The 19,408-nt window shown below is 37.5% G+C and overlaps 1 protein-coding gene across 1 annotated transcript in view; it reads right to left on the bottom strand.

Moving 5' to 3' along the window:
• Positions 1 to 5,512: 5,512 nt before the first annotated feature.
• Positions 5,513 to 19,408, bottom strand: part of jag1b (jagged canonical Notch ligand 1b) — a 36,038-nt gene continuing 22,142 nt past the window's right edge. Inside the window, exons 15-26 of the mRNA XM_051126445.1 lie at positions 18,263 to 18,376; positions 18,064 to 18,177; positions 17,842 to 17,955; positions 15,836 to 15,952; positions 15,264 to 15,291; positions 13,443 to 13,528; positions 12,587 to 12,700; positions 10,984 to 11,093; positions 10,649 to 10,882; positions 9,839 to 9,970; positions 9,059 to 9,206; positions 5,513 to 6,843 (exon numbers count right to left, since the gene is read on the bottom strand). Of these exons, the coding sequence (XP_050982402.1) occupies positions 6,389 to 6,843; positions 9,059 to 9,206; positions 9,839 to 9,970; positions 10,649 to 10,882; positions 10,984 to 11,093; positions 12,587 to 12,700; positions 13,443 to 13,528; positions 15,264 to 15,291; positions 15,836 to 15,952; positions 17,842 to 17,955; positions 18,064 to 18,177; positions 18,263 to 18,376 (1,766 nt within the window). The 3' untranslated portion in view covers positions 5,513 to 6,388. The remainder of the gene's footprint in view (positions 6,844 to 9,058; positions 9,207 to 9,838; positions 9,971 to 10,648; positions 10,883 to 10,983; positions 11,094 to 12,586; positions 12,701 to 13,442; positions 13,529 to 15,263; positions 15,292 to 15,835; positions 15,953 to 17,841; positions 17,956 to 18,063; positions 18,178 to 18,262; positions 18,377 to 19,408) is intronic.

Below are 19,408 nucleotides of genomic sequence, written 5' to 3'. Positions count from 1 at the left end.
TGCCTTACAATATAACACCTGTTTTGCTATTACTTAATCATTAATAATACATTGTTGGGTTTCAATTATCTAGTGCTCAGAATGACTAACGTTGGCAAACATTAAGCAAATTGAAGGTTAAAGGGATAGTTTATCCAAAAATAAATACATTCATGAATTGCTCACCCTCATGTCGTTTTAAACCCATAAGACCTTCATTGTTCATCTTCGGAACACAAATTAAGATATTTTTGATGAAATCTGAGAGCTGCATAGACAGCAACGCAACTGACACAGTCAAGGCCCAGGAAGGTCGTAAGGACATCATTAAAATAGTTCAATATTATCAAGTTATTATTTTTTTTTTTTTAAGTATTCTTGTAGCTTCATAACATTACGGTTAAACCACTGATGTCACATGGACTATTTCTACCTTTCTGGGTCTTGAACGTGGTAGTTGCATTGCTGTCTATGCAGGGTCAGAAAGCTCTCGTTCCAAACCTTTAAGACCTTCATCGCTCACCTTCAGAACACAAATGAAGATATTTTTGATGAAATCCGAGAGCTTTCTGACCCTGCATAGACAGCAGCGCAACTGACACAATCACGGCCCAGAAAGGTAGTAAGGACGTCATTAAGATTGATTGTTTTCTTGCACATAAAAAGTATTCTTGTAACATTACGGTTGAACCACTGTTGTCACATGGTCTATTTTAATGATGTTCTTACTACTTTTCTGGGTCTTGAAAGTGTCAGTGTCTATGCAGGGTAAGAAAGCTCTCGGATTTCATCAAAAATATCTTAATTTGTGTTCCAAAGATGAACAAAGGTCTTACGGCTTTGGAACAATATGAGGGTGAGTAATTAATGACAGAATTTTCCTTTCTGGGTCAACTATGCCTTTAAAGCTGCAATGTAACTGAAGTAGCAACAGATCTTTTCCATATTGTGACTTGAAGTGTAATAGTTATTGAAAAAGAAAAATGTAGGTCTATTTAATCGTTGTTAATTCGATTTTGAGATGGGTTGCGTTTAAGTGGACTAAATGTTTGGAGAAGTCCAGCATATATCACCAAGGAGAAAATTGAGTTTGAATTATGACATTTTGATTCATTTTCAGATAGAATTTTAACCATAAAAGAAACTGTCATCAACCCATTCCAACTTCCTTTCTTATGTGGAACACCAAAAGGAAATTCTGGAGGCAGTACTGAGCACTCATTTTGATGTAATTACAATGAATGAAAACTGATGCTTTCAAGCTTCGGAAATGACAGAGCACGATAAAATAATCATAAAAGTTACTTGTGAATTATATCTAGTGTTTAGAAGTTATAAAAAGCCTTCGTGTGAGAATCAGACTTAAGTTTAAGTTGTTTTTTTTACCAATATTCTAATGCTGTGACCGAATTGAGTCAGCAAGTTTATCTCGAGTCTGATTCATAAATCATTCAGACAGGTTTTATGAACTGGATCAACTGAATGATTGAAAAGATGTGACTCACAAGAATGATTCGTTCACAAATTGGACTTATTTCGCTGGACTTGTTTATAAGAAAAGCTAGAGTGAATGTTCACTTGGATTTCTCACAAATATTTGTATGAACCATTTTAATTATGGCCACGTACGCACTGCAGCTAAATTCCGTTGTCAGCTGACCTTTTACTCCTTGATCACATTCTGTATTCACAGAGGCCACGTTCAAGTATACCCAGCTGCAGCCTGCAGAACGGGGCAGGGCTGCACGTGGGGCGGGGCTACAAGCATCGCCCCGCCCACAAATGCTTTCATTGGCTAATGACATGTAATGACGTAGTCAACTCCGTAAACAGGAAATGCGGTTAAGAGCATAGTTCAAGCTACGATTCATTCATGATATTAAATATCTGTTACATATAAAATATTAAACAATATAATATGAATTCGTTAATTATCTACATGTGATATTAATAAATGGTTCAGTTGGCTAATGACATGTAATGACATATATATATATATATATAATATCATTCGTGATATTAACTTACATACAAAAATAACCAATATATTATGAATTTGTTAATTATCTACACGTAATATTAATCTATACCAAACATAATACATTATGTTTTCATTCATTATTTTGGGCAAAATTTCATTATTATTTCTAAGCAAGCATCCACTTCCTGCTTTCGACCTATCATTTCTTTGCGCATTAAGAACTGTATATCGCACTGATTAATGTTTATTTGCAAATTTAAATTATTTATGGGTTTTTATTTTTATTTACGCATTTACTTGTATTTAATGTATTTTTTTTTGTCACCAACTCAACACAAAGTTTATTTGAAAATGTTGTCTTAGAATTATGAATTGATAAAGTGCCATTTTTATAAGAACTACATGACAGCTATTGCTTTGTTCTGATAACAAAACCTTTCACAATAAATTATGTTTACATGTAGAGATGAAATATTGAGATTACCTCATGTTAAAGAAAGCTGGAAGTCCAAATGATATATAATATATATGAAGAGGAATAAATTCAAAGTTCATGAAGATAATGCAGTTTGAGTATTTAATTTTATTGTTCATACAAAACAGCAGTTTAACATCACTGTTTTATTAGCAGATGCTAGCAGACGCAATGTTGTAATCAAACATTACAACTAATCAAATAAGACAAAACTCGTAGCTCAACTACTCACCAACGCAGCGACAAACTGCTGAGGGCCTTGGCGTCATTAACCAATGATATAATTTGTGGGCGGGGCGACACATGTAGCCCTGCCCCACATGCAGCTCCACCCCGTTCTGCAGGCTGCAGCCAGGACCTTCTCGCCACGTTCACACTGTCGTCTTTGAGGTGTGAGTCTCAATGTCTTGTTCACACAGTTCTATCACTTTCTGACAGGACAAGAGCCCAATCGAGCCGCGAGTTACAGTAATTTATCAAATAAACATTAACCGACAGCAGGTTTTTAAAATTTAAGTGAAAATTTAAGTTTTAAGAGTCCTGAAAACTTACGGGTGTGAGTTTGGTTACAGAATACGGTTGTCACACCTGTGAATAACTGTACTGTGTGTGAACGTAATCGTATTAAGGCCTCAAAAACGGTATTGACAACCATATTCTGCTGCTGTATAAACGTGGACCGAATTTACGAATATACGGGAGTATATACCATAACAACCCGAACCATAACTCCCGAAAAATACAGGCAGTAACAACAGCATTTACAGAAATTCTATGCAGTGTACTTAGCTGAACAACTAGTTGTTAATGGCGTATTTAAACGCGCATCAGAAATGTGTCTTGGTCTGTATGTGAGATACAAGAAAATAACAGTGAAAGAAGTCTTAACCTGAGCACATTTTGACACGGGGCTAGTTGTGCTTACGGGCTCCGCGGTAAAGTGTAAGTAGGCCTAAGAATCGAGAGTCGATTCCAAAGGATTCCAAAGGGTAATCGAGTCCCCATTCATAGCCGTTTTCAGTTCAACAAAGCTTATCTATGGGCGCCTCTCAAACGAAAGGCAGCATCATACGAAGGCTGCATATCTCGGCACGAAAATAAACTGTCGGTACCGAGCTCTTTTGAGTTTGAGGATGCAGCCTTGCTCGCTAATAGTGATTAGAAGTCTGATTCGTTTCCACGAAAAGGTTCTTTCGGACAGATCGTTTTAAAGAGCCAGTTCAAAAATGATTCAGGAGTTACTGTACGGTAAAACGGCCTTATATTGTCCACAGTTTTGAGCTCTGCACGACAGAATAGATCATGACGTGATCGAGGGTCGATCGATTTCCATCTTACATAAAATGCTATTTAACCTTTCTATCAGCCAATGATAATTCTGAAAGAAAACGCCGAGAGCGCATCTGATTTGACAGATAAACCACGAGCTCCTATATCAGTGTTGTTGTTCTGGTTATTTTGTTTCAGTGTACAGTTTGTTTATTTTACGCAAAGCATACCGTTGAATCGAAAACAACAGTGAGGAATCGATTCTTGGAATCGAATCTCATCGATTCCAGAAGCAGGAATCGGACTCGATTCCAAAATTTTCCGAATCGAACAGCCCTAAGTGTAAGTGTTGCCAGATCGTCATAGAAAAAAAACACAACAACAACAAACAAGGACAAGCACAAAAAACACTTAAACACCCAAATGCTTTATGTTTTATAACACCAATAAATTCGCAACAGACGACATTATTAACTCTATAAAATGTTTCGCTTTTAAGCTAATACCAAAAAACATGCCTAAAAGCGCTTGTAAATATTGGGACATGGCAACACTGCAAGACAGCGCTCTTTAAAGCAGCCTTCCCGAGCATAAACAAAAGTTAGTATAGTTAAAACTGACGGACAAAGAGTATTTAGCCAAAAAAAATGGCATATAACAACGGGTAAATTCTTATTCACTCCCGCAAGACGCCAAAATGTTGCTATAGTTACAAATGCGGAAGTGCCTGCTGTTCCATACACACATGGAACGATAATTTAAGGGACTCACTTCTTTATCGTCACTCCTGAAACTTGCAGTCTGTACGCAGCCTGTGTCTGTGTTCTTTTTGCACCTTAAAAACCTCCTATCTTCATTCTTTGCGCATGGAGACCAGCAACCTTACTCTTCAGAATATCTTCTTCGTGTACGCTACCACAAAAGAAGCAAGTCGTTTATGAACAAAACAACTTGAGGGTGAGTAACTGGAAAACATCGGGAAACCCCTTTCTTCTTCTCATCACCATAGGCTTTGCCTTTTGCCCTGCAGTTATTTTACTGAATACCTCATTCATCATGTAGGGAGGGTAGTTCAGTCTCAGCGTCAGTCTTCGCATGGTACAGAGTACAATCGGACCCGCACGGGCGTACCGCGAAAAGACATTCGGTAGACCGACCTTGCGCCTCACGTAACATTACGTCAGTGTAAGAGATGATTCGCCTCTTCCCGAAGCAGCACAATGGAGCACAAATCGAAAAAACAAACATTTAATTTTCCTTTTATACAAAATGTTTAATAAATATAACATTCAAAAAATATTGCCAGGAACAAACTAAAAAACAAATTTACAATAAGGTCAAATATGAACATTGAATATTGCCATGATCTCATAGAATTTACAAATGTGATAAGCATGTCGGTTTGGTGTTTTAGAGAGCCTCGATATAAAAGAATAACGAAAAGAACACTACATGTGCACAGCAATAGAAATGGACTCCTGAAAGCAAGGCAGTCATCTACAGTGTTTCCATTGGCCCCCTACTGTTCAAGTATTCACAGCCTAGCTTATGACATACTGCAAACCGAAGCGGAAGAGAAATGATCTGTGTGAACCAACAAGCAACTAAAAGACTCGTGTTCCCTTTTATTTTTATTTTTTTAATGATTTATTTTTTTCTTTTTCATCCGTGGCAAGCAATGTGTCTGCCACCAGGTATCCAAACAAAAAGCAGCCATGATGTTGACATTACTTGCGTTGAGCAAGTAGAAGTTGGCAAAATACATACAATAGTAGTTTCAAATATTGAAATATCTGACAATGTATAAAAAAAAAAAAAAAAAACTCAGGCACACAAATGCCCATCTTGTTTTTGAAAAAATAGACTGCTTTTTCCTCATCGAAATTTTGGTATGTGAAACATGAAACAAATTTCGTCCGAACAAAGCTATAGGCTTACAAAGCTATCAAAACCTTCAAAACTAGACAGGACATATAAATAAAAAGGAATGATATTTTAAGGCTCTTGATTATTAAGTTAATAAATCAAATATACACAGTGATTAATTAAAAAAAATATACATATCTACACTAAATTGACACAATTCTTCATATTGGCAGCAGAAAGCTGACCGACCTATCCCGCCCCAAGAAAAGAAAAATAATAAATAATTTTTTTGTTCTTTTTTTTGCTTTTTTCATACTCATTTCCGACAATCGCTGTGGTGCGCAGCTGTGAAGGCGCTTTCAGTTCAGAACTAGAAATAAAACCAACTAGAGAGAGTTTCCACACAGCCGCTGGATAAGGAAGAAACAACTACTTTAGCTGTGAGAGCATTGTCATAATGAACGAAAATAACACTTAAAACTATTTGCAAATACTATGCAAACTTTTCAGACTCACTGAGATACTCAAACGTATCCATGAAAATATAGACATTTGAAATGTGTACTTTTTTTTTTACTTTTTTTTTTCTTTTACGAAGGAAAACACTGAATGCGAAACGCAGCATTTGGGTTTTCCAGCCGTCCACAGCAACTAATAACAATTGCCAGTGTGAAGCCAGCTTGTCAAAACTTAAATTAACACAGGATTCTAGGCAAAAAATAACAGCCTTGGAGTTCAAAACACGAAGCCCCCCGAGACCCTGCCAAATGACCGGTAAGTGCAACAGGGGTTCGGTCGTGCGGCAACACGGCTGCCTGCTATACGATATACTCCATCCTGTTTAAGCTCTGTGCCGTCTCCAAGTCTCTGTTGTCCTGTTTGTTAGTCCAGTTTGGGTTTTTGTTGGGCGCACGCTCCTCCCGCTCCACCAGCGTGTAGGCCGGCTGCTTGGTGAAGCGCGCTTTCTGCAGGTGTTTGTCCATCTCCTCTTCCTCCACCTCAGAGTTATGCGTCCTAATTTTGGCAATGATGGAATTCTTCCCCTCGTAGTCTTTTATGGCCACGCCGTGGGCCGCGTGTTTCTCGATGGGGTTTTTGATTTGGTTGAGCTGCTCACGCACATTATTGGTGGTATTGTCCTCTGTAGCTGAGGTAGTTGCGTTGCTGTGTGTGTTCTGTTTCCGCCGGCGGTGAATGCACCACAGGAAGGCCGAGGCCAGGGCGAGGATCCAGAGCACGATGAAGATGGAGCTGAGCAGAGGAACCAAGTAGTCTAGAGATAGAAGAACCAGAAGGACAGTTAGTCAGTATTCGGGACACTGAGAAGTTTAAAACATGTTCTTCCTAGAAATGTGCTCTTGGTATTTCTGTTTGTTTCATCTGGTTTTGAAAGATGTCATGTGGTGTAACCATTAAAGGTGACATATCATAATTTACTCACCCCCTTGTTATCCAAGATGTTCATGTCTTTCTTCAGTTGTAAAGAAATTGTTTTTTGAGGAAAACATTTCAGGATTTCTCTCCATATAGTGGACTTCTATGATACCCCTGAGTTTGAACTTCCAAAATGCAGTTAAAATGCAGTTTAAATGCAGCTTCAAAGAGCTCTAAATGATCCCAGCCGAGGAAGAAGGGTCTTACCTAGCGAAACGATCGGTTATTTTATTTTAAAAAACCTTAAATGCTCGTCTTGTCTAGCTCTGCGTGAACTATGTGTATTCTGGTTCAAGACAGTTAGGGTATGTCGAAAAACTCCCATCTCATTTTCTTCTCCAACTTCAAAATCACCATTTTACCTTGTTTTTGTAAAGGGTATTTGATATTCTTTTGGAATGTTCACTTTGTAAACACTGGGTCGGTACTTTTGCAACGATGTAGGACGATTGTGAAGTTGGAGGAGAAAATGAGATGGGAGTTTTTCTACCTACCCTGACTGTCATGAACCAGAATACACAGAGGTCACGCAAAGCTAGACAGGATGAGAATTTGAGGTGAAAAAGTATAGAAATTGACAATTTTTTTAGAAAATAACAGATCGTTTCGCTAGATAAGACTCTTCTTCCTCGGCTGGGATCACTGGAAGCTGCATTTAAACTGCATTTTGGAAGTTCAAACTCGGGGGCACCATAGAAGTCCACTATATGGAGAGAAATCCTGAAATGTTTGCCTCAAACATAATTTCTTTATGACTGAAGAAAGAAAGACATGAACATCTTGGATGACAAGGGGGTGAATTATCTGTAATTTTTTGTTCTGGAAATGAACTTCTCCTTTAAGTGCTTTAATCGGGTCCCCAGTGCATCTACCAACCCAGAAAACGTGAAAAAGCACAACCCAGTAAATTTGTTTTGGTAAGCCTTTTTCTGCAATCATGTAAAAAAAAAAAAAAAAAGCGCTTCAGATTTCACTCCCCCTCTGACGTAGTAAGGGGATCTTATTATACTATTGTGCCCCTTAATCGGCACGTTTCTACCCACGGCGCCGTCATTTTGTTATCGCAAGCGACAACGGTGTACCAGTTCTAACGCCATGGCAAAACTTTGTGCAAAGCATCCTAACTGTTCTGTCTTTGGCACAGAAAACTATTTAGACTCCCAGCCTCAGAGGAGCCAAAAACAGTGGATTTATTGATCATTTACTGTATATTATGCTGTTGCCACCCAGATCTTTTTAACATAAACTTGTGTGTATTTGACTGTTTAAGCGCAATAGGAGATGAAAGAGAACTAGTTTAGTAATCACACACCATGTGACAGCTGCTTTATATGCAAGTGCTTCGCTAAAAAAAAACGTATATCAGAAGTTTAAACGAAAATATGGTTTGAAAAGCATGATATCAATGTGACAGACATGATAATCAAAACCAAACAGATGTTTTAGCAGATTATCTGAGGTATTAGCTATAAAGGCACAGCATTAATCCTTTGAGTTATTGTTAGTGTAAATCTAAATTATTTTCAAAAAAGACTGCATGGGAAACTCTTAAAATGCCTGTTTGCTGGTGAACATTTGTGTATTGGAAATGAGAAAGCCTTGGAGTTTGAAAACAGAAGTGGTGTAGGAAAATATAATCCACACATCATTCTAACAGCAACATTTTCCTATTTTGGACAAGACATACACTGTTTATACCCGGTCCCCTGGCCCAAGCTACAGAGGCTGGCGCACATGCTTTAAAGGTTTCTCAAGTTAGGAAGCGACTAAGTAGCTTGGCAGAAACATAGGACGCCATTTTTGATGAACAGCATGCATAAAGAGGGCCCTGATGTCTAATTGAAGTTCCATCCAACTGGCAGAGCTAATGTAACATTCCATGGCTTCAATGACTTAAAGCTTCTTTTGACAGTTAAACATCGCTCAGGCAAGACAGACCAAGGACAGACAGTTCAACACGACTGGCCCTGACTGTGGAAATCTTAATAGTTTAATTTTCGACTACTTTTTAACAAAGATGGACCCAGTGTCCATTGTGATAGAGAGCTGCTTACCAGTTTTGGGGCTTGGTGTCTGATGGACTCGTACGCCGGTGATCGCTTTGATAATGGTGCTGTTACCATTGTGCTTGTTCACCAGGTCAAATATTTGACCCGTAATGTCTTTAATAGGATTCCTGTCCGACCTGGGCTCTTCTGTGGACTGCAAAAGAAACATAGACTCGTAAATATTACAAACCATGTGCTTTTATACAAAATCTGCCTTTCTTAAGATATTCAGAAGAAAGTTTCAACTGTTTTTGTCCATGAAATAGAAGTCATTTAAGTTTAAAATAACTCACAAAAGAATAAAACATCATCTTTTGTGTTCCACAGAAGAATGGAAGTCATGCATGTTAAGAACAACATGATAGTGAGTAAATGTGACCCTGGACCACAAAACTAGCTTCAGGTAGCACAGGTATATTTGTAGAAATAGCCAAAAATACATTGTATGAGTCAAAATGACCCATCTTTCATGCCAAAGATCAGTAAAGATCATGTTCCAAATATATATATTGATTAGTAATATGCATTGCTCAGAACTTAATTTGGACAACTTTAAAGACGATTTTCCTCAATATTTAGATTTTTTTGCACCCTTCGATTCCAGATTTTTAAATAGTTGTATCTCAGCCAAATATTGTCCTTCTCTTAGCTGCAACCTAAATTAGACACACCTGAACCAGCTGATCAAGGTCTTCTAGACTAGTACTGTAAACATCCTGTCAGGTGTGTTGGAACAGGTTGGAGCTATGTTAGACCCATTTAAACTTGCTGAAAAGCTTTACTTACAATGCTGACGTGAATCTCGTTGCTGGCCGAAGAAGATGGTTCACAAGTGATGGACACGGCGTACTCCGCAGTGAGGTTCTTCAGCAGGTACCAGTGCCTCAGCTCATTACAAACATGTTCCACACTCAAGCCCTGTCACAACAGAAAGATCTGTTGTGAGTTTGTTCACATTTAAGCGCTTTCCAATAAAATAATTAGAGCAATATGCATCCAAATCCCCCAAACTTCTCCAATAGCAGAGCAGACAGTGTGTGCAAGGCGAAAAGACCGAAATGAATGATTTAGTCGGTTGGGTGAAAGTAAAAAAAGAAACTGTCAAATATTAATCCCATACGCTCCTCCCAAGTTTCTGTAGCCCATTAGTAGAAGAACCACGTTTTTTATGCTTGTCACTGTCCTTGTTGCACTCGCTTGTCTCTCGTTCAGAAATTCAGGCTGGCTGGTGGGCAGCCGCCAGTGGTGTTTCTCAACAATGACTGCCTATGTATTAAACCGTTACGGGATATTAGCTCAGGAATGTCTTGGTTCGGAAAGGGATACCGAGCCAGAGCTTATTGTACAAAATGTATTTCTTGCGCTTTTATTCATCGTTTGGATATGACAACAAAGCTTGCGAGAATCCAACCAGCATGGAAAACTTCACCCATGAGGAACGTTGTCTCCTAAATGAAGAGAACCTGATCTTTCACGCCCCACTGCGCTCTCGGTTCTCCGCTGAATTAGAGAAGGGTGGAGGAGACGTTTGGAGAACGGGGAAAACGGCTCAAAAGCTCATAACTCACTCACTCTCCTCTAAAAAGTATGACTCACTTGAGGCATGTTCTCCTTGTTAAAGGTGAACGTGATGTTGGCACAGCTGTCGTCCTGGTAAGATAAGCTGGCGTGGCATTTGGAGGGTTGAGGGGGTGCAGGGGGCCAGCACTCTCCGAGACTAGGACAGGGTTTGACAAAGCAGTGCTCTTCTTTGATGGGAACACAGGATTGGCCTGCAGGACACCCAGTTCTGGACTTTCCTGCTCGGCATGATTTTGGTCCACACCACATCTGAAGAAAAAAAGAGCCAAACAATGGGCATTTTTGATTGCATAATTAAGAAAAGTGTTACTAAATGCTTCAAGAATATTATGCGTCAGCAGCTAAATTACCATGGTGCAATGAATCTTTCCGTTTTGACATTGGCAATTGTTGCAGTCTTCCTCCCATTTGGCACCATCAGCAGTTACTTGTCCGTTAGCAATACAGGGTCTCCCAATGACTGTGAATGACAACAACAGAAGATTATAACATGGCAAGAAGGTAAAAATTTCCATTTACCCCTAGTGTGTATATGTAGCACGTAGCGCTGAAACCCTATTGTAATTGTTAGAATGGCCAAGGATCAGCAATCTCCAGGTAAAACTGAGCATGTAGACCAAACTGTAAGTTGTAGAGACTTGAAACTTGGAGGGATGGTAGTACTCACACCACCGACAACGTCACCAAGGCTCACCCCAATCGGCCTGACGGGGGCGCTACAGCGATCAAAAGTATGAAATCGCTCATAACTCCTAAACCGTCAGTCGCAGGCTCAAGTGTCTTATGGTGTTGGAATCCTTGGTTCACGTCGGACAAAATGCACGCCCTAGATTCCAAATTTTTGGGTATTTTGGATTTTTTGAAAAAACAACTTTTGCGAACTTGTCCTAGATTTTTCCACCCGATCGGAACCAATCTAGTGCAGGAAGATTCTCTAGAGAGTGCATATCAATAATTATCAAAAAAACAAACAATGAACTTTCAACTCAGCGTCGCAAAGGGGCGCCAAAAGTTTGAAAGGGGGCCACTTTTAGTAAAATGCCTATAACTCCTAAACGGAATGAGATATCTTCGCCAAACTCAGAACATATGTGTAAGGTCACAGGAAAAAAAATCATGGAGCTTGGCCACTTTGTGGCACCAAAAGAGAGGAAAAAACATTAAATATATCTATAACTACGCAACCATTTGTCGTATCAGCATGAAAATTGCTGTGCACGGTCTTGGTCCAAAGTGGCACAAGTGTCTATAAAGACATTGGCGTATCTATAAAAAAAAAAATGGCTGTCGTTGGCTGATGAATTTTAAGCACCTATTAGACATTAACGGAAGCCAAACGAAACGAAACTCGGTCTGCCCATTTGATTCACGGCCCAAAAGGTCTGTGAGAAATTTGAAAGAATTTTCAAAGGGGCCTGTCCAAATTTACCCCAAACCCTATAAAGCCTAAAAGAAAACTCAAAACTTCGCGAAACCTGCTGAGGACATGCGACAGGTGATCCTAAATAAGCATGCAAAGTTTTAAGGAGATTAGACCACAGCTGGTATAACAGTCAAAAACTTTAAAAAACATAATATTTCTTTGGTAAATTACCTGAATCTGATTTGGTGGTTACAGGCTTGCTAAATAGTGTCTTTTCTCATATGTGCTTAAGTGCCTTAAAGCGCTTGAACCCCGGTAATCGCTGCTTGCAGCTATATTTTCTATTTGTTTCTGTTGTCACATTCATTGCAGCCCAAGTACATCAAACTGATTTGAACTGTCAAACTGAGAAGAATTTTTTTACAACTCTGACAGTTTTTGACAATGTTAAGTCACTACTTTGTAGAAAAGGAATGGTTTGGGAGATGTTAATGCATGTCCTGGTGTTCTTTTCATAAGAAATTAAGGTCTCCTGAGGGGATGGTTGAAGTTAGTATGGTTATATTTGCACAGGCTTATATGACTCTCACCTTCTTGACACTCTGGTCCCGTTCTTCCAGGTGGACAAAGGCAGCGATAACCGTTGATTTCATCTACGCAGGTAGAGCCAATTGCGCAGGGGGAAGACTGACACTCGTTTATATCTGAAAGAATGAAGAGAATCTGTTAGGAATCTTTCTCTGAAGTCCTAAAACATTCCAATTGCATGAATAGCAACAGGTATGGTCTTGTTTCCCATTGAAATATTGTTAAATATTTAATTGATTTACCTAATAAGCAAGACTGCTTAAGACATTAAGGCTTCTTGTCCAAAAGTATCTTGAAATAAGCTTTGTTTTTGCTTAAAACAATGAAATTGTCATGCCGTCTTGAGTTAAATATTCATAGTTTTAATGATGTTACGCAATCAAGTCTTTATTCTGCATCACGCAAGACTCCCAAAGAGATCATTTTGATTGAGACAAGTTAATAAAGTATAACCGAACACCCTATCCTGATTGACTACAGTATATCATCTTGATGCTGACATGAACATCATGAGCTCATTTGCAGGTTTGGATGCATCAAACAGTAAAGCCTAAGGTATGTCTCGTGCAGCCAGATGAAAGCTTTTAAAAGAGTGAACCGAGCTCTGTAATCAGTGCTGGATAACCAGGCTGATTGGCTTTTGGTCACTGCGTGTCAGTTTCTCCCGAGGGGCCATGAACATCAGCGTTGTAGAATGTGAGGACGCTGCTCGCTGTGCCATTGGCATTCTGCCCAGAGGGCTGGCTAATTGAGTGGCTAGACCATGCATTTTGCTCCAGCTCTGTTTGTTTTAGAAGAGATGTGTTGCACATTAACAGGGGTGACAGCCAAGAGGATCAGGCGTCGTGTAACACTCACTTATGCGGCAGTCTGGCCCGGCGAAACCCGGTGCGCACTCACAACGGTACCAGTTTTCACCATCCACACATGTCCCACTGTTGTAGCTACAGAGAGAGAAAGACGGAAGGTCAGACATAGTTTGGTTCAGGCATCATTGCAGCATTACAAACAGGGTCCAAAAACAGCACTTGTCAAGCACCACAGGAGAGTCAAAGCTGGAATATTGACATACTGTATAAGAGCTGTTGGGTAACAGTGAGCAGGGTTAGAGTTAGGTCAACTAAAGTTGAAAAAGTAATAAAAAAAATAAAGAAAGAAATTAAAAAATACTTATGAAACAAATGATAACAAATTATGCAAAAAAAAACAAAACAATAAAAATGACAATTAAAATAAAAAATGAGTCAAATAAACAAAATAAGATATAAAGAAGCATATAAACAAAAACATTGAAATTAAAAAATGCAAATATATTTAATATAAAATAAAATGAATAAAACTATACAAGATTAAAAAACTACAAATAATGAAAAAATAATAAAAATAACAATAAAAAAAACATTCTACAAATAAACAAAATTAAATATAAATAAGCATATAAACAAATACATATAAAAAATACAAATATATTTCATATAAAATAAAATGAATAAAATAACATAATAAAAATGTAATAAAAAGTATTACAAAAATGTAATACAATAAGAAAATAAAGCAATATTATAACTTTTAATAATTTAATAAAAAACAGAACTATATAAGATAAAATAAAAATATAAAAATTATTATAGTTATTTATATAAAATAAAAAATTAACAAAATATTAAAAATAAGCAAAAATAATTAAAAATCAAAATACAATAACATTTAAAAATAAAATAAAAATACAAATATATTTGATAAGATAAAATGAATAATATAAAATTAATATAAAAGTCACCTTTTATATAAAATCTAATTTAAAAATCAGTAAAATAAAAAATAAGCGTAAAAACAAAAAAAATAAAATAAACTTAATATAAAAATTAAATTTTATATAAAATAAATCAAATAAAAAATGAATAAAATAAAACAAAATAAAAATTAGCATAAAAATAAAACACTATAACATTTAAAATTAAAATAAAAAATACAAAAATCTAAAATAAAATAAAATTAATAAATTAATACAAAAATGTAGTAAAACCAATAAGTAAAATAAATAATTTAATAAAAGGTAAAATAAAAAATAAAATAAAAAATACAAAAATAAATCAAATAAAAATATTAAATAAATAAAAAGCAAAAAGAATAAAATCAACCCATTAAAATAAAAAAATAATATATAAATAACTTGCCAGTGAATGATAACTTTTTAAGGAAATGTATAAGGAAAATATTTTGTATATCAAAATATCTCAAACTCTCACTGATAAAAGTGACAAACTGATTCAAATCAAAGAGATACAATCAATCTACTAATACAAAACATATGTCGCTGCTTGCATGTCACAACTTTTCCAACTATGTAAACAGGTAAATCTAATTATAAGTAAATTTGATAAGTTCTGTTATCAGTGGACCCCAATTCCAAATCACAAAATCCTTATCAGATGAACTAATCTGTTTTGCTGAGATATGTTATTGCGAACTCAGAATCTTGCTTAGACAACTTCTCATGCAGATGAACCCGATGTCAAAAGCACAATAGGCAGCGAGCTTAACGCACCCTTGGAATGACAGAAGCAATGGGAGTGCCTGTTTCCCAGCACTGTGAGAGAGTGTGAGAAAGTGCGGCACAGCTGTACGGGCCTGTTTACAGCGGCAGGCTGTGTGCGTAAATGTTTTGCCAGGACTTACCATGGGTGTGGGTTGCAGTCGTTGGTATCTGAAAGAGAAAGAGAGAGAGAAGAGGGTTTGTTTCACTTCACACCCATGTGAGCACATAAGAACGAACAGTCGACATGTCAGAGCTTGTGTCGGAGCGCGCGTGCGTCTGCGTGCTCGCGTGGGCGTCCAGTTTGGCACCGCCGCTGATTGCTCGGTTACTAACTGACTCGCTGTCTCCAGCTTTTCTTCTCTCTTAATTTTTAGGACTCCAGGTTTCTCCGTTCTCACAGAGCGAGAGGTGCGCAACAACACATGAGAACGGCAGAAAAGAACGAGAGAGAAGCGGTGGGCTTGTGGAAGGGGGGGACATCTGTCTCCACTTTCCCTCATTTAAATTTTTTCCTTCATAGCTGGCAGCAGCCGACAATGTCCAGCCAGGGTGAGGTGGGTTTAGAGAAAGAATGGAAAAGAACGAGCGAGACAAAGCCAGGAAAATGGATCCCTGCTTTATTCTCAAACTAAATGAGGGTTGAAAATTTTACTTTTTACGACTCAAACTATTGCCTCTTCCACCTAGGAGTGCAGCAGACTGCAGGACTCACTCTCGGTGCAGGTGGATCCTTCCCAGCCTTCCTTGCAGACGCAGGTGAAGGAGTCGCCGTTGACCACACAGGTGCCTCCGTTCTCACATGGGTTGGGCAGACAGCTGCTGTTCTTGGCTGTAAAGGAGCCACGAGAGAGGTCAGAATGCTTTGAACTGAACAGATCAACACGAGTGCAACCACAACAAGACTGCCACACTTAAAACGGACCCGCTACATCTTGAAGCGTTACCAAGCATAACATTTCCCAAGACTCTTGATCCAACTAAATTTCCCTTCAAAGAAGTGGAGCCGACCGAACGCCAGATATGATATTTTCTGCATCAGAGAAATCTGCAAAAAATGCTCGTCCCAAAATCTGATGGGGTTGTTTTACAGATCGTGCTATTTGAAGCGAACTGCAGCCAATGCATTGACAGAAAGAGAGTGAGATTTCAATCTGGGAACTAGAAAGATTGAATGTGAACAGTGTTTTTCCCCTATTTTGCAGAGCAAATTCATTTTAGGTGGCATTTTAAACCATAAAACTTTCTGAATATTCAGGAGGTTTTTATTATATTTATATTATATATCATATTAATTTGTGACCCTGGACCACAAAACCACTCATAAGGGACAATTTTTTAAAATGTAGCTGAATAAATAAGCTTTCCATTGATGTGTGGTTTGTTAGGATAGGACAATATTTGCCTGAGATACAACTATTTGAAAATGAATCTGAGGGTGCAAAAAAATCAAAATGTTGAGAAAATCACCTTTAAAGTTGTCCAAATGAAGTTCTTAGCAATGCATATTACTAATCCAAGTTTTGATATATTTACGGTAGAAAATTTACAAAATATCTTCATGGAACATGATGTTTACTTAATATCCTAATGATTTTTGGCATAAACGAAAAATCGATCATTTTGACCCATGCAATGTATTTTTGTCCACTTCCAGAACAAAAATTCACAGATAATGTACTCACCCCCTTGTCATCCAAGATGTTCATGTCTTTCTTTCTTCAGTCGTAAAGAAGTTATGTTTTTTGAGGGAAAACATTTCAGGATTTTTCTCCATATAATGGACTGCGTTTGACAAGACAAGCGTTTGACATTAAAAAGTATATAAATTGTAATGTTTTTATGAAAATAACCAGTCGTTTCGCTAGATAAGACCCTTCTTCCTTGTCTGGGATTGTTTACAACCGCATTTGGGATCGTTTGACGCTGCATTTAAACTGCATTTTGAAGTTCAAACTCGGGGCACCATAGAAGTCCACTATATGGAGAAAAATGCTGAAATGTTTTCTTTAAAAAAACAATTTCTTTACGACTGAAGAAAGAAAGACATGAACATCTTGGATGACAAGGGCGTGAGTGAATTATCTGTAAACTTTTGTTCTTGAAGTTGACTCCTTTAAGACTGGTTTTGTGGTCCAGGGTCACAATTACATTTTACAGTACTTCATAATTTACATAACTATCACTATTTCATTCAATGATTGGTTGGAAATGCAGTGCTATAGTAATAATTAAAAAGTAATTTAAATTAAAATGGACAAAATTAAGGTTTACTCACCTTGTAATACAGATAATATTTTAGTATTTTTGGCTTTAGTACAATGACAACATAAATGTCAATTTTTTAAACAACATGTTATCTTTAAATGTGTAATATCACATCCATATTTTTCTCACACACAAATTTTACTTTGCAAAGTGGTAAAATTTGGGTGTCCTTGGCTTTATAATGTTTTAAAATCCTTGGCTAGAAATTCTGTGGCCATAATATTCTAGAAAATAACCAGTTTGCCTTAAGCACTCACAAAAATACTTTTAGCTGCATAGTGTTGTAGCTTGTAGGTTTGCTTTAATTGCTTGCACAGTGCATTTTCATGACTTTACAGCATGAAGTGTGCTGCAGGGGTTTGTGGGAATGCAGTATTTTTTCAAGGGCTTGATGCACATGAGCTGCATCACATTCTGAGATAAAGAAAGCGAATGGGCATCACCCAAACTGACCTATGTTACATGTGGCACCTTCCCAGCCAGGCGAGCATTTGCATTTGAAGATGTCCCCTTCATCATGGCACGTACCCCCATTGTTGCATGTGGCTTCGTCGCATTGGCTATCACCTGAAATAACAGTTGATCCAATAGTATTTTATAACTCTGTGTGTACACTCTCACACACAAACAAAAAACTCAGCAAACTGGGTGGGTCATAAAAATAGTCTTTCGTACGGGAGTGGCAGGTTTTTCCCTTCCAGCCATTTTCACATTCGCAGTAGAAATCGTTCACCAGGTCTTGACATGCTCCCTTGTTCAGGCAGGGGTTCAAGCTGCAGTCATCTATGTCTGCAAAAAAATCAGGAAGAAAATGAGCTCAAAGAAGCACAAACATTTTGTATAAACAAAGAAAAATCTATTCAAGTCAACATACTGATTTCGCAGTGAGCTCCTTCCCAGCCGTCAGCACAAATGCACTGATAAACGTTCACCTTATCGATGCAAGTACCGCCATTGCGACATGGGTTACTCTCGCAGTCGTTTATATCTGAAAAGTGACCACAGGCACCACAGAATTTAAGATCTACTTCATAAATGATAGGGATGCATGATATATTGGTTGATTGATTATTTTAATTTACTGGTATTGGTCATCGTAGCTGAAATTAATATTGATTGGCTGATAATGGAATTTTAATTGTGCAAGCTCATTTTCTGTACTTTTACACTGAGATTGCTATCATCTAAAGTGCACTTAAAGATAATCTTCATAAGCACTAATAACTTAATAACACTGTTAAATGTAACCTTTACCAAATCTCATATTGAATATTCATTTATCAGACTGTGCTATTATAACTGATTTCTAAGTTCACCTGAAGCATTTAAAACAACAGATTTTAGTTTTTAGTTTTTAAATATAAAATTGAAAATAACATCTAAAATGAACGTATTAGATACAGTTGGGGTCAAAAGTTTACGTCCTCTTTCAGAATCATTAAAAATGTTAATTATTTTACCAAAATAAGAGGGATCATACAAAATGCAGGTCCCACAAATGTGTTGGTTTTCCAGCATTTTTGTGCATTTGAACCTTTTCCAACAATGACTGTATGATTTTGAGATCCATCTTTTCACACTGAGGACGACTGGGGGACAACTATTTCAGAAGGTTTAAACACTCACTGATGCTCCAGAAGGAAGAACAATGCATTACTTGCTGGGGGGTGAAAACTTCTGAACAGAATGGAGACGTGTACATTTTTCTTATTTTGCCTAAATATCATATTCTTTTCAGTTAGTACTGCCCTTCAGAGGCTACAGAAGATAGTAACATGTTTCCCAGAAGACAAAATAAGTTAAATTTACCCCAATCTTCAAATTCAAAAAGTTTTCACCCCCCGGCTCTTAATGCATCGTGTTTCCTTCTGGAGCATCAGTGTGCATTTGAATCTTCTGTAATAGTTGCATATGAGTCCCTCAGTTGTCCTCAGTGTGAAAAGATGGATCTCAATATCATACAGTCATTGTTGGAAAGGGTTCAAATACACAAAAATGCTAGAAAACCAAAGAATTTGTG

This window comes from Labeo rohita, chromosome 13, assembly GCF_022985175.1.
Source record: "Labeo rohita strain BAU-BD-2019 chromosome 13, IGBB_LRoh.1.0, whole genome shotgun sequence".
Classification (NCBI taxonomy): domain Eukaryota; kingdom Metazoa; phylum Chordata; class Actinopteri; order Cypriniformes; family Cyprinidae; genus Labeo; species Labeo rohita.
This window is presented reverse-complemented; position numbering and strand designations above follow the sequence as displayed.